General features: G+C 37.8%; 1 protein-coding gene across 4 annotated transcripts; it reads right to left on the bottom strand.

The window, feature by feature from the left end:
• Nucleotides 1-5607: 5607 nt before the first annotated feature.
• Nucleotides 5608-12971, bottom strand: LOC137137467 (NLR family CARD domain-containing protein 3-like). Of its 4 annotated transcripts, none has more exons than XM_067523743.1 (10): nucleotides 12779-12971; nucleotides 11037-11133; nucleotides 10471-10575; nucleotides 10295-10372; nucleotides 9900-10072; nucleotides 7586-9380; nucleotides 7247-7420; nucleotides 6573-6746; nucleotides 6364-6410; nucleotides 5608-6211 (listed from the first exon to the last, which is right to left on the bottom strand). In XM_067523743.1, the coding sequence occupies exons 2-10, from the start codon at nucleotides 11102-11104 to the stop codon at nucleotides 5679-5681; spliced, it is 3147 nt and encodes a 1048-aa protein (XP_067379844.1). In that variant the 5' UTR covers nucleotides 11105-11133; nucleotides 12779-12971; the 3' UTR covers nucleotides 5608-5678. The 4 variants fall into 4 exon arrangements, with proteins under 4 accessions (XP_067379844.1, XP_067379846.1, XP_067379847.1 ...); XM_067523745.1 differs by lacking the exon at nucleotides 12779-12971 and adding an exon at nucleotides 11943-12744; XM_067523746.1 differs by lacking the exon at nucleotides 11037-11133.
• Between the last annotated feature and the right edge of the window lie 1696 nt (nucleotides 12972-14667).

Genomic DNA, 14667 nt, shown 5'->3' with positions numbered 1-14667 from the left:
CTTAGATTCTCAGTTTGTATATACAGTATATATAATATGGATTCTGTGTGTGATAAGATGGGTGTAAATACTGCAAAGTTAACAACAGTCTGTAAGAGCATTGGCAGAAACAAATCTAAAACAAGAAAAAACACATTTTTTTATAGGTTTGGGATTATTGCATATCTCACCACTATTTCTATTTCAAACAGAAATTTTCCTGTGTTGCAACAGCTCCACCAGCTGTTGAGCCAGAAATAAAGCTGTTCAATAACTTGAAGGAGGAAGGAGAGCGAATGAAAGCATTAGAGAAAGTGCAAAGGCAGCGTTTGAAATGCTGGGATGTGTTTATTTACATGATACAAGTTACAAAAAGAAATTCCTCCAGAGAATTTTATTGTATGCTACACTACACTGCAACTACTGCCGCTGAGTGTTAAGGCCGTGCTGGTGGTTTTAGTTCTCCATTACATTGGCCCTTTCCCTTCTTCTGTGGCTACTATTTCTGATCAACAGCTTTCGGCCCGTCCATTGAGGTCTTGCCACAGCGAAATGTGTTCCGCACGTTGATTTGGCATGAGTTCTTTTTTTTTTTTAATGACGGGTGCCCCTTCTGCCCCAACCCCTCCATTTTTATCTGGGCTCAGGACCGAGGGGGGCCACATCTGGTGGGGGTGGGATTCCAACCCGCAGCCTTTCTGCATGCCAACCCAAAGCTCTACCACTGAGTCACCAGGCCCCCTTTCTCTTGCTACTATTACTGTAGTAGTATAAATATGATTTCCTCTTTAACAGTTTTTTTACTGCAAGTTTGTAGAGGATGCATGACCAACATGTCACCATATCCAAAACAGTTATTACAAATATTTACAAAACAGATATGCAAGGAGATTATTAACTGCAACTAAACTAATGCATATAAAATCTTCCCAGAACCAAAGGTGTCATCTTCAAACTGTTTAAACTGACTTTTTTTTTTTTAAATTATGCATTTTAGGAGCAAATGTTTGTTTTATTGATTGGAAAAAGTCAATCAACCCATCATTTCCACTCAAGAAAAAGAAATTACTGTAATGGCTGAGGTTATAAATAATTCTGTATTAGCAGGCTAAATATTTGATAAAGCTGAGTTGAGAACATCTGTCGACCCATGAGAAACAATAAATTGCAGTAAACAAATGTATGAGAAAATTTCTAAACCGTGTTACCACTCGTTATTGCAAGATTGTTTTTTTTTAACAATCCTTGTACCATTATATTGAATTTTATCAAAGCAATTTATGTAAAAATTAAAAATATTACCTTAGTAGCCCAAAAGGAATTGCAGTAAAATTACAACCTAACAGTAAAGTATTTAGGTAAGTTTACTTTTTTAAGTATATAATACTATAGTAGTTAAATCCACCTCTACTTAAACCTGTTTAACCACTAAACATTTACATGTAACACCTTAAGTATATATGCTGTTAATAGGGACACTAAGATAGAAATACTGTTAGAGCGAAATATTTCTATTTTTATTTATATTCAATATGGCTGAATGAACTGACTTCTTTTGTCACTGTAGAACGCAAATATATAGTACTAAGAAAAGAAGTACAAACTGATACAGTACACACCCTCCACTAATACTAAAATATGAAGCTGTTCCTTTAAGACGAATGCCCACTGAGCCCCAGACACATGGCTTAGCAAATAAAAAGAACACAAACCAACCATTAAATTGCAGAAAACACTGAGTCTTTTTATTGACTAATGGTCTGTTATCTCGTTCTATAATGTAGTAATACTAATATAAACAACTGTTAATAATTATTTATTAACTATAATAAAATTATTAATTTTTCCTTACATTAAGCAAACTCTACTAAGGATTTCTAAGTAGAGAACCAGTTAACTAGAGAAATGAGCTGTGTAAGTGAATTAGAGGCTCTCTGCAGAGTTTTTTACAGAGTGGCTATATTTTAAAACAAAACCTGTCAAATCCTAAAGGTATTTGGTGATATTATATTTCCAGTCTACTTAAGTTTCTTTCTTCTTTTGTAGTGGTCAGGGCTTTTGTGCTTCTGGCGAAAAAGACCCCACCCTCACTCAATGTGTAAGGAGGGGGGTGACAGCTGGTACTCGGGACAGCCAGACGGCTGTCGGCCAAACCAGTGAGCCTTTCATCCAAATATGAAGAGGTGGATAAATCATTGCATTATATTGTAGTATAATAATGTGAGATGGACTGTAGCAGGGAATTGGAGTCTCTTTCATGTTCTGCATATGACAAAGTAGAACACAAAAAAGGTTTCTGAATAATTGCATCAGAACAAAACAAGTCTTTAACAGGATTCATGATGAATGAAATGTTTAATACAGTAAAAAATCTATACAATACATTTAGAAAAACACACTTTTTTTCATTTTAAGTTTATTCTCAGAACATTCATTGGGAATTAGTTGACAGATGATATATGTTGGAGCCAGTTATATACAGTAGGATGTATCATTTCTTGTGATCTTTGTTTTGTATTGCTATGTTTACAACAAGCGGCTCGGGTCTGTCAAGTTGATTCAGTCTTTTCTTGCTTTTGACCGTACTTATGTACCATGCTTTTTTATCTTTAAGTTTTATTTTTATTTGGTACTGCAAGAAGAAAGCTTGAGGAAATGGTTGAAACGAAGAACACGGTTTACGAGTTTTTAATAAATGTAGCTACATTTAAGCTACATTTATGTTTAAGTGGACATTGGCAAAATTGACAAAACCACAGTAACAATAAATAATAAAATAATAAAAGCTTTTTATTGAATGTTTTTCTAAAATAAACAGTAAACTGTAGCACCATAGCCTGCTAAATTGTGTTAAAGGAATAGTTCCAGGTTTTGAAATAACACTTTCTTTCTAAGTGTTAAACAGGATACACACCAGTTTAAAGTCTGTACGTCATTATTGAGCCTTGAGCCAGTAAATTAGTACAAGGGCTGACACAGGAGGACTCTGGCTCTGTCTGCAGCATCTTTAAAGATCCATAATTAACATGTTAAATCAATGTCAATCCTGTGAATGTGCTGATCTTTTTGTTATTCCAGTCATATCCTGCTAATAAGCAAAGAAAATGTTGAACTATTTCTTGGCGTTTTCACACCGGATCCCACTAATATCAGCTCATACTAAAATGGACCTTTAGAAAAGTGAAACCAACAAATCATAGCACCTGATTTCACCCCATTTATGTTGTTAAAATAGGTAAAAACACATTTGTAAAAAAAAAAAAAGCACAAGTAAACATGTAAATCACAACTAAGCTGCCACTATCAAACTAACAATGCGCACAACTTAAAAACACTCAACTCCATTTTTTTGATAATTAACCTACTAAAAATGTATCACAAACTATGTTAGTATGCTCCTCCATGTTGTGTCGCTTCTTTATGAGACTTTCAGTGTGCAGACTATTGCAACCAACATAATATGCTGGTATCACAGAGAGGTTAAAAAAACGATTCCAGACATGTCAAGCTGCAGACTACATAAAGCTAGTAAAGTAATTAAGTCAGGAAGTGCCTCTACTTAAATTTGGTAAAAGTTGGTAGTGTATAGTGGTAAGGTTGCAAGTTGCAACCATCTAAATGCCCCCCACCCCTCCCTCTCCAAGCGTCACAGAGACTATGGTGGCCAATAGGGTTCATGGCATCCATCAAGAAATATCAAGTGATGATGTTACTTTGCATACAGTAGCTATCTGTACATGGGTCTGGGTTTTTGTTAGCCGGTGATTAAAGGTTATTGCCCAGTAAAAGAGTTGCCAGGCAAAATGTCCAGGTATGATGCTGATATACAATGATGAGTAAATCAGCAGATACACCTTGACCTGGCATTTTTTTAAATAAGAAAACATTACACTAAACATTAAAAAGTCTCGGCCAGGGTTTGCAGGCAACATGAATCAGTAGTAATGTCTACCCGCTAACTAATTTGCTATTTCCAATGAATGTTGGTGTGAAAAATATTTTTAGGTCAGTGCGTAGCACGTGATTTTTTTTTTTAGGTCAGTGCGTAGCACATGATTACCACAGAAGTGAAAAACAGTTTAGTACCTACACCTGCTCAGCAGCTCACAGCACTTTGAACCATTATTTTTTTAGCCAGGTGCACTCACACTAATTTCCGAGTACTTTCACTCTGAGAAAGTGTGTTCTATTATTATAAGTCAAGTTTTCACAAAGCACCGCTACAGGTGCAAAAAGATTTCACTCACATCAGCTAGTATCAGTGTCACAGTGCCATCAAGTTGTATATGATATGAAATGTATATTGTGTATATATATGAAATCTGAGCTGCCAGCGACATAAAAGTGAAAGAAACGTAAATTCAACGCATTTTAAATCTGCATTTATTTTACTGTCCTGTATTTGACCAGATTAAAGGTCTGAGTGTTTCCGAAACACAACTGACCTTCGCTCTGCATGGTCACTTAACACCTGCCAACATGCTGACAGCTTGTACACAACACTACTTTATTTAATATTTCTGCCCAACATCGGCCACCAAAGACATCAAACAAAGGGAGACTCACACTAACTACAGCTTTAACTGAACCTTTATTTTCCTGTGTGTGCTCTATTATCCATGTTGTCCTTGTCTCAAGCATCTCAAGCTTTTTTTTCTTTTCATCTTTTGTTCCACCATGTTTGTTTTGCCAAACATGGTTTCAGCTTCACTAATGAACAACTTGGTGATTAGTGTGTCTCTGTAGGTGGTGTCTGTTAGAACTCTATTTGTGAGGGAAGGTGCTTCACTCTGAAACTTAGAACACAAGTGTACTGTAGCTCCAAAAAATTTAGGGATATGTTTTTCACCCTAGAGAATCTCATGTCAATTTTAGAATGCTATTCTCCCTGGTATTCTTTATTGATGTTAATAATTCAAGCTGGTAAACCTTTTTTTTTTAATCTTTACGCAATATTTTTATATTTATATCCCCCAGTTTTGAATTAAGTAAATCCTGAAAATACAGTCTGCCAGATGTCAGATATATATTTAATAGAAATTTACTGGAATCAGTATAGGAACATACCTAATACAAAGGCATCAGATTTGTATCCGATCTATAAAAAAAAATGGATTAGGACATCTCCAGTCGTGACATTAGTCTGCAGTTTCTGTCTGTTGTCTGACTCTGTGCAGACCCAGTAGAGTACATATTAAACTGGGAAAGTACCTGGCACAAAACGGTTTTTTCCATTTATGGAGCACCTTTGTAGGAAGATCAGATAACTTTGAAAAGCCCCAACATCTAATTTGTAGGGAGTTTCCAAAACGTATAACATGTTCTAACTGGCCAATCGGTAGATGTGAGAAACTAGACTGTGTATGAACTGTTTGTAGCTCTGTTCCTTTATGGTTTTCAAATAAATTTTACATGAACATAAACAATAAGAATTACTGTGTAAATTAACAATTCAGTGTCACACATGTCTGTCAATTGTCAGAAATTATTTCTGTTATATTTGTATTAAAGTCCTATAGTGTTTATTTCTCCTACCTCCTTTTAACTGCCAGCTATTCACCCCACCTTCCAGTTTGACTGTTCAGAACAACTATAAACACACAATGTGGAAAACTATATATATATACGTTTTGGGTTTTTTTTTTGTTTTGTTTTGTTTTTTTTTTTTTTGGTCCTTTCGGCTTATCCAGTGAGTTCAGTTATGATAGTTTACAAAATAAGGCAGAAGACTGAGGGTGAAGTTCAACCGCAGGATAGAGGGGCTGGTTAAACCTTGTTTTAAAGGTATGAAGGTGGATCAAACTCTCAGAGGAAACTCTGTAAAAGGACAAAGTGCCAGCCGGCCAATCTAGATACACTCCCACCCGACTGGAACGCCACCCAAGTGAAGACACATCTACTCTCTCACTGTTGTGCTGAACCTGATAACCATCATTAGAGCAAACCAGACACCACGACTTATCATTGTGTCCCATCTTAAAATCTTTTATCTTCCCTGTCTCATCAGTATTTTTGTATATCACCCCAGTGGTTAAGGGTCCAGATATATCAACCTCCCAGTAGCATCGCCCATCCAGACCCTGTTTACACAAAACCTGTTGTATGGAATCAAACCTTTTGAGGCAATGGGGTTGTTGTTGCTCCTCTTCCACCCATGTCACTTTTCTGTCCCCCTCAGACAGAAGGAGGTTCTTGTTTGCTGTGTTGGGGTCCAAAGTGAGCTCCCATCCATCTAAAGGTAAGAAAACACTTTATTTCAACAAAAGTTGAACCGTTTTGGTTTCAGCCAAACTAGCAAGAGCAAAGACTACTAAAGAAAAGTAGCTATTACAACTGCTTTCCTAGACTTGATCATCATCTTATTAGCAAATATGAACAACTTACATTTCTTGAAGCCTGGTTTAATTCTGTGATCTCCGCCATGTTCAACACTATGGAGAGGAATATGGTAGTTCAATGCGCCTACTTCATATCTTCATGTTCTCCCCAACATGTTTTAAACATGATAGACATTGCACTTCATTCTCATTGTTGTGTATTTACACGTATAGCCTTATTGCACCAATATGGTAAATGTAGTATTATATAGTTACTTGAGTATTTTGAGCTTGTTTTGTGGATCCTCCCTAAGCTCAGACAGCAGCTTCTCCCCTGATTCTCCTGGATGATTGTAGCTCAGGTCCAGCTCCTTCAGATATAATGGGTTTGACCGCAGTGCAGAGGCCAGATACTCACAGCCTGCCTCTGTGACCAAACACCCTGACAACCTGAAAAAAACAGATGTTTGATACACCAACAGATTTATGTTGCACATCAGTACAGATCTCTGAATAACTGCAGCAATTACTGACTCAAAAGGGTGTGCGACCCTGATGTGTCTGTAGGGGTTGAGGTTTGTGATGGTGTATACTTTTCTTCGTTTAAAGCAGCCTACAATTGTGGAAAAAGAAGCTAAATTCACAATTGACGTATTCAGTTCGGTAACAATTTACTGTGTTTACAACGTTTGAAATTACATTGCGTTATTCAAACAGGTGTTCTTATTATTTTGTCCATCACATCTAAGACAGTGAGGGTAGGCTACATAACACAAACACACTTGTATAACAATAACGTAAATAACAATAACACACCAATCTATAAAACAGTTCTGTTCGTGGCCTTCGTGGAGGGAAGGATTTCTTGCAGAACGTTTGTATTAGACGCACTGGTTGAGTTACCTGTACCAAATACACTGACCAATACATGTGTATGTCTGTGTGGATACCTTAGCGTTTCCAGTCTGCAGTACTGGTTTGATAATCCATTGCATAGCAGCTTGACTCCCGAATCATTTAGGTCATTGTTGCTGAGGTCCAGATCTCTTAGAGCTGAGTAGGAGAACGTCAGAGCAGTGGCCAGGTGCTCAACCCACTCTGCTGGCACTCTACAGTCTGCTAGTCTAGGGTTGAACGTTGAAGTTGCAATGGAACAAGAGAAACTTTTTCATTGACATCTACACAGAACCATAGAAAAGCCAAAGGAAATCATTTGAGCAACATGTAAAAAGCAATTTTACACGTAAAGTTTCAAGCGAATGCTTTATTTAAACTAAAGGTAAACTTACATGGCCTTTCTGCTGCTCCTCACAGCTGGTATCAGCCTCCTTCTTCCTTCATCTGATGTGTTGTAACTCTTCAGGTCCAACACGTCCAGATCATCCCTTGATACTTGCAGCATGTAGCCCAGAGCAGAGCAGTGCAGGGGAGTCAGTTTTGTTTTGGAGCAATCTGACAGTTTAAGGTATTGTTGAATCTCATCTTTGACTTTATGGTCTCTCATCTCGACCATGGTCCGGAAGAGGTTGATGCAACTGTCTGGAGAGATGGTCTTTCTTCTGATGGATTTGAGGTAAGTTAAGATTTTCTTTTTTGTATTTTGAACTGGGTCTGGGGATGTCAACAGACCCTGAAGGAGTCTTCGGTTGGGTTCAACCATAAGACCAAGAAGATATTGTAAGAAGTAATCCAGATAGCAATTGTTCCTGTCCATCACTTTATCAACTGTCCTCTTTAGAAGATTGAGTAAACTTTGATGTTCATCATTCAGATCGAGGAAGTCATTGGGCTCTGTTGGGTTTTTGTTAATAAAACAGTCATAGACATAGAGAGCTGCAAAGAACTCCTGAATGGTCAGATGCACAAAGAAGACCCTTTTTTGAGAAAGTATTTCCCTCGTCCTAAGGACTGTGTTGCAAAATCCAGAGTAGATACTTGCTTCTTTCACGTCAATACCACAGTTTTCCAGATCTTCCTCATAGAAGATGAGGTTGTCCTTCAGCAGATGAACAAATGCAAGTTTGCCAAGTTTCAGAAGAAATTCTCTGTGTGTCTTCAGAAGTTCCTCTTTGTTGTCCTTTGTATTCTTGTCGTATTTTCTGCTTCTGCGTTTTGTTTGGGAAACCAGAAAATGTGACATCATCTCTGTCAGAGTTTGAGGAGTTTCAGCGTCTTCATCTCCTCCAAAGACTTCCTCAAAGGAAATGGCTGTAATCCAGCAGAAGATTGGGATCTGACACATGATGTCGAGACTCTGTGAAGATCGGATATGTGAAATTATTCTGTCAGCAAGACTCGAGTCCTGACTAAATCTCCTCCTGAAGTATTTCTCTTTTTCTGGGTCACTGAATCCTCTTATTTCTGTCACCATATCAACATACTTTGCAGGGATCTGATTAGCTGCTGCTGGACGGGATGTTATCCAGAGTCTTGCATCAGGAAGAAGGTTACCCTGGATGAGGTTCACTAGGACATTACCCAGAGATGTTTCTTCACTGACTGATGTTACCACCTTAGTTTTATCAAAGTCCAGTTGAAGTCTGCTTTCATCCAGACCGTCCAGGATCACTATGACCTTACTTTTCACAAAAACTGCTGAATCCTTAAGATCGTGATCGTGGAGCACAGGGTGGAATTCAGTCAGGAGCTTGTGTAAGCTTTTCTCACCTGTACTGAGATTCAGCTCTCGGAAAGCGATAAAGAAAACAAAATCCACATCCTGGTTGGCTTCCTCTTCAGCCCAGTCGAGTATAAATTTCTGCACAGCAAATGATTTTCCAATGCCTGCTACGCCCTTTGTCAGGACTGTTCTGCGTGGTTTCTCTTGGTCGGGCAAAGATTTGAAGATGTCATTAAGGATGACTGGGTCTTTATATGATGATTGCGTTTTCAATTTATGTCCCATGTGTCTCGGTAGATGTTCTTCATAACGTGGCTCTTCACTCACCCTAGTTGTAATACACAGTGCTATGTAGATGCTGTTTAAGGGGCTTTCATAGTCACCGTTACCTTCAGATGTCACAGCAAATTTCTTATGCATTAATTTTTTAAGATTCTTCTTGGTTTTCACAATGCGAATGTCTCCTGTAATTGAATACGTGATTTGTTTTCACATCCATTTTAAAACCTTTTTTTTCTTTGAATATACTTTACTGGCTGTTAATGTCTTACTTGGCTTAGTTGACTTGGGGACTAGTGCCCGTGACATGCAGAGTCTGCTAGATCCCCACAAAGTTATTTAATCAGATCTGTTCTTATCATTATATAGTATAAAGATAAACCCGTGTCAGTCCAAATGTTTCCCATCTTGTACTTCAACAAAGGAGGTAATAAGAAATATCTAATAGGAAATAATGACTTCCTCAGCCTCAGACACTCCCCCAATCAATAAAGCACTGTAAGACTGGATACTATCACATTACTTAAAATGAAAGCAAAACCACGGTCTGCTGAGATTCTATTGGAATTAATTGGCTTCGCTATAACAGTTGTTACCAATTTAAATGCTTATATAATCAGGACTTTTGTTATATTGTGAGGCACTTTGTGACATCTGCTCTAAAAAGGCGTTTTATAAATAATGTAAGAAGTAGTGGGACTTACCTGTCACTTTATCACTGTCTCCACACTCAGGACAGGGGTAGTTCACTGGTGAATCAAACTGGTGCCAGTTCGAGCCGACACACTGTTTGCATGGCCGGTGTCCACACGCAAACTGAACTGCATCCCTCAAAACCTCCCTGCACACTAAACAGCTGGTCAGGTCCCTCGCCTGGCTGTAAGGAGATCAATAAATAACATCATTCTTATGATCCTATTTTCTGCGAGCATGGAAGAAGAAGTTTGTCATAAGCTTCTATGCACCAGCAAAGACACGTTTTCCTGACGTATGCTGAAACTCTTTTTTATAACCTGTGGCTTGCTGAGCTGTCCAGCGGAGGAGAAGCAGAGTAGTATGTAGGGCTGTAAACGCTTCATTTACATAATATAACAGTTACCTGAGCTGTTGGTGCATAGATTCCTCACTTGTCATAGACGTCGAACTGGCAGCTGTAGACTCAGTTTCCCTCTGTAAACTTTAAAAATGAATAAAAAAACATTTTAAAATTCTTAAAAAGATAATAAAGTCTTTCAAATAATACATTTTATTTAAAAGTACAAAGTTTTTGATTACCAATATAAACTCTCAGCTCCAAAGTTGATCGGCTCGAACATGGATCCATCACTTTTCACAGAGACACAACTCGGACCTGTGGACTCACCTTCACTCACCTGTGAACTAAGAGATAATTTTATCTTCTTAATAATTCATTTAGAAAGAAGCAATTGATACTCCAGGTATAAAACTAAAAGCACTGGATATCTGCAAGAACATCAGTGGGAAACAGTTAGACTCAAACATACAGGGGCCCCTAGGGACTAAGCATGTACAGGAAATGCCCTGCAAGACGGAAATGCAACAAATGGAGAAGCCCGTCCAAAAGACAAAAGTGCTAAAGCAGAAATGCTCCATGTTGCTACGAGTTTGTGCCAACTGAGGAAGGAAGTGTAAGCCAAGCTCAAAGCTGCTGTGCAAACTCCACACAAAAAGTCTCCACCTTCCAGCTGACATTCAAATCAGTTAGCTTGTACCTGTGAGGTGCATTACTATCCACTCCACCACCTTACTGCTCACTTTCTTTAAATGTACTAAAATATTTTGCGTTCCAGTCTGATTATTTTGATGTGACTAAGTTTTACCTGGATGGTTTTTCACTGGACGTCTTGCCAGTTCTCATAGATCGCTTCCTGCTCTTCTTCCCAACCATTTCTTCTTTTCAGTGCTGCAGTACTAAAACTATTGAAAAAAAAAAAGTGCCATTTTGTAAGTTCAGTGACTATGAAACAACATACTGTTTGTATTCCAGGTGTAAGCAGATTTAAACAGGTTTGGTTGGTTGATAATGGTTATTTTATCAGTATTTACAGTACATATTATATTTCAGTGTGCAGCAAGTTGGCTGTGTATCACTGGTGCTTTTAGAGCATTAGCACAGAGGTTTAGGAGGCATTTAAATGGGACATTGTGTTTCCTATTTATGGTCAGAATACAGGTTTAAATTATTAGAAAGAATAAATTAGATTATTTTTTTTAATGTATTTGTGCATGTAAATATTGTCAGCACAAAATATTATGTTGTGACAAATGAATGTAATTAGTATTTAAAAAGTATGAAAGTATAACAAGTCCTGGGATATAAGGATATTATGTATTAGAGTACATCTGTCTACCCTCTGTACATCATGTACTGCAGCAGTTTGTAGGCAGGTGAATAAATTAAACTCATCAACTGTTGATAACCAGGATTTTACAAAAGGCTGAAGTCACGAGCAGTTTCCCGGATTAAGATCAAAGCTCCCTCAACACATAAATCCACTGTGAGCTGAATTTTAGTTTCCACCACATTGTAGCTGTGACTCTGTGTGTAGGAGAACGTTACTGAAGCTTTAATGTATAGTTCAGTTTGCATTTCCCACTAAATTATACAGGCAGCGGCTAAACTCATATTTAATATAGTGGAACATGAAACATGTGGGTCTCATAATGCTTCTCTCAGCAAACATGAAACGTTATTACTTTAATGAGTGGAAACCTGAATCACTCACCACCCTGAACCCTTCTCACGATGACTTGCTGACAAAGGACGTCTCCATGACAACCAGGTAATATCGCAAGGTGATTATAATCCACAGGTTTTCCATCCACGCACGCGGATCTCTGAACATGGAGGACCGGTGTGTTTTTTCCATAACCACGAGGTCTTACGACATCGTAACGGCCAATGTGGCTGCACGCGCTTCTTTTCTTCCATCTCTTTGTCTCTTTCATTATATTATATTTGTATTAAAACACAAAAGCCCATAGGACAAAAAAGCGCGTTTTACCTGTCTAAGAATAAATAAAATATTTTAATGCCAAAAAACAGTTTCTTGTTTGGATCAAACTTATTTATGACATGATGTGAATATTATTACACTGTTCAGCACAAACATCGTGTCCCTTCTTTGAAAAATAGAGAAAATGAGCGCTTGGCCGTTTAAAAGAAAGGAACCACATTTTGTTCGTGCTTATGATGTAAAATCCCAAACTGCGTCCTCCACGATTATAAATTATGATCACACTGAGTTTCCTCTTGACATGAAGTAATAAATTTGCTTTGGCTGTTGGTCATTAAAGTTGTGGATCTGTGAAAACCAGCCTTGAATGATGCAAGTGGCCGTTAACGGTTATCAGCGGCTTCCTGATGTGTCAGCAACAATAGAACAAAGAGAACTAGCTGTTACTACAACTCACTGCAAAAAGAAGAAAGCTGCAGAAATGTAGTAACAAGAAATATTATTTCCTGCTTTGCCAAAAGGCAAAAAAATCCAAAACAAAACCCTTATTGGACTAAAGCCGTTTTCACCAGCCCACTTTAAAAAAATACAGGTAATCAACTTACCATCTGTGTAGGATGTAACAACTGGATCAAAAACGCCTTGCGTTTGTCAGAAAAACTTTTTTTTGTCAGAATATATTTCCCGTCTCTGGCTGTTTTTTCTTAAATCAGTTAGTTGTAAAAAAATAAAGCTTCAAGTCAGCAGCTGCTTCATGTCTTCCTGCAACTGGGTGAATGAGGTGGGTTACGGGTCTGTGGGGGAGTGACTGGGGGGGGGATCTTAGTTGATGGATAAATAAGAAATAGGCTTTTGTAAAAACGGATAATTCACCCCAAACAATGGATATTTATACTCGCAGCTTTATGAACATAGAAAACAATATTTACTCCTGTTTGGCTTTTCTTAAATGAACTGATTCTCACTTTTCTTCATCAAAGATAAAGCAAATAAAGTTTTTCTACTTGCTCGTCCTACATTTAGAGTCTATTTTGTCTCATTAGCAAATTAAATGACCACATTGAATTAATTTATTGTTTTATTGAGCCTTTAAATTTTAGGTGATTAAAGTTAAAATGTTAAAAAGTATTTAAGAGAATCAAACATTTTTACTCTTTGTTCTCTTGTTTTATATTGTTCTGAGGCTCAAAACACACAATTATAGACTAAAACTACAACAAACCAGTTTAAACAGTTCATGCTCACAGGAACCCTGCAGCTTTTTTCATTGAACTTCACCTATTGGGGAAAAATGCAAATAAACCAATGAGCCTAGGAGACTACAGCACATCATGGCCCAGGGGCAATAAGGATACAAATATCTGAAGGCAGACATTGTGTAGACCAAACCTTTGACAACATATTTTATTTTTAACTGCAGATTTCAGATCTTTAAAGAGAATGATAGTAATTATGACTAACATGACTAAAAACACTTGTTGGTTCTTGACAGTTGTTGACAGATGTTTTTTTACTGGAATCAAATGTTTTGCCAGTTCTCATATTTCGCTTCCTTCCCTCAGCCATTTCTTCTTTTCACTGCTGCAGTACTAAAAATATTGGGGGGAAAAAGTGCCATTTTGTAAGTTCAGTGATGTTGAAACAACATACGGTTTAAATTTGCTGACACATACTGGAGTGATTTTTTTGTTTCTAGTTCTGTTAATTATTTTAATAAAGTCTGCCCACACTCCCTTATGCTGTCTTGTGTTTTTGGGTCCATTATTCATCTGAAGTAGTGACACTAATTCTGTAAGCAGGCCATCGTAAAGCTGTGAGACCAGCAGTTTTAGACGTTTCCCCAATGTGTTTGCAGTCTGAGGATGCAGGACTCGAGTAGTCTAATATCAAGCTGATCACAGCGTAGATCATCAACTTTAAGGAGAAGTTCCCCAGATTGTGAGGCTACAGTAGATTCAAGGTAGTTTCTGCAAAGTGCTGAAGTTGGCTCTAATCTTTGGGGCCGCTTGGCTTCAAAAACACTACCCCCACATTGATAAGAGGATGGGTAGAGTTTATACATGGGGCAAAGTTGTTCTTTCCTGTACCTGAGGGAAAAATAAAACCTTGCAAACCCCCATACAGACCTGTCCAATGTCGCATCTACTTACCTGGATTTAAAGGAGTTTGTCAACAACCACAGGACCATAGGACAGCAGCAGAACACTATGCTATGAAATATTATGTCCATGACGCAATGATCCCACGATGGTGGAATGAGCCATCAAACTCTGCACGCTCAGCAGACTCTCCCCAATATTCAAAAAACAGCTGAAAACAGAAATCTTCTGCATCTTCCTAATGCACCTAAACTTCCTTTCTGCTCTTCTCACTTGACTTGACTTTCTCACTTCACTTGCATCTTGTGAAATGTGAACACTTTTCTGATAGGAATTTGTTTTGTTGTTACAATGCAATCGCAAATTGAAGGGGTGATGTTCAATGTTGTGAGTGG

The sequence above is a fragment of the Channa argus genome, chromosome 12 (genome assembly GCF_033026475.1).
Source record: "Channa argus isolate prfri chromosome 12, Channa argus male v1.0, whole genome shotgun sequence".
In the NCBI taxonomy this organism is placed as follows: Eukaryota; Metazoa; Chordata; class Actinopteri; order Anabantiformes; family Channidae; genus Channa; species Channa argus.
The sequence above is the reverse complement of the archived record's forward strand: the minus strand, read 5'-3'. Positions and strand labels throughout refer to the sequence as shown.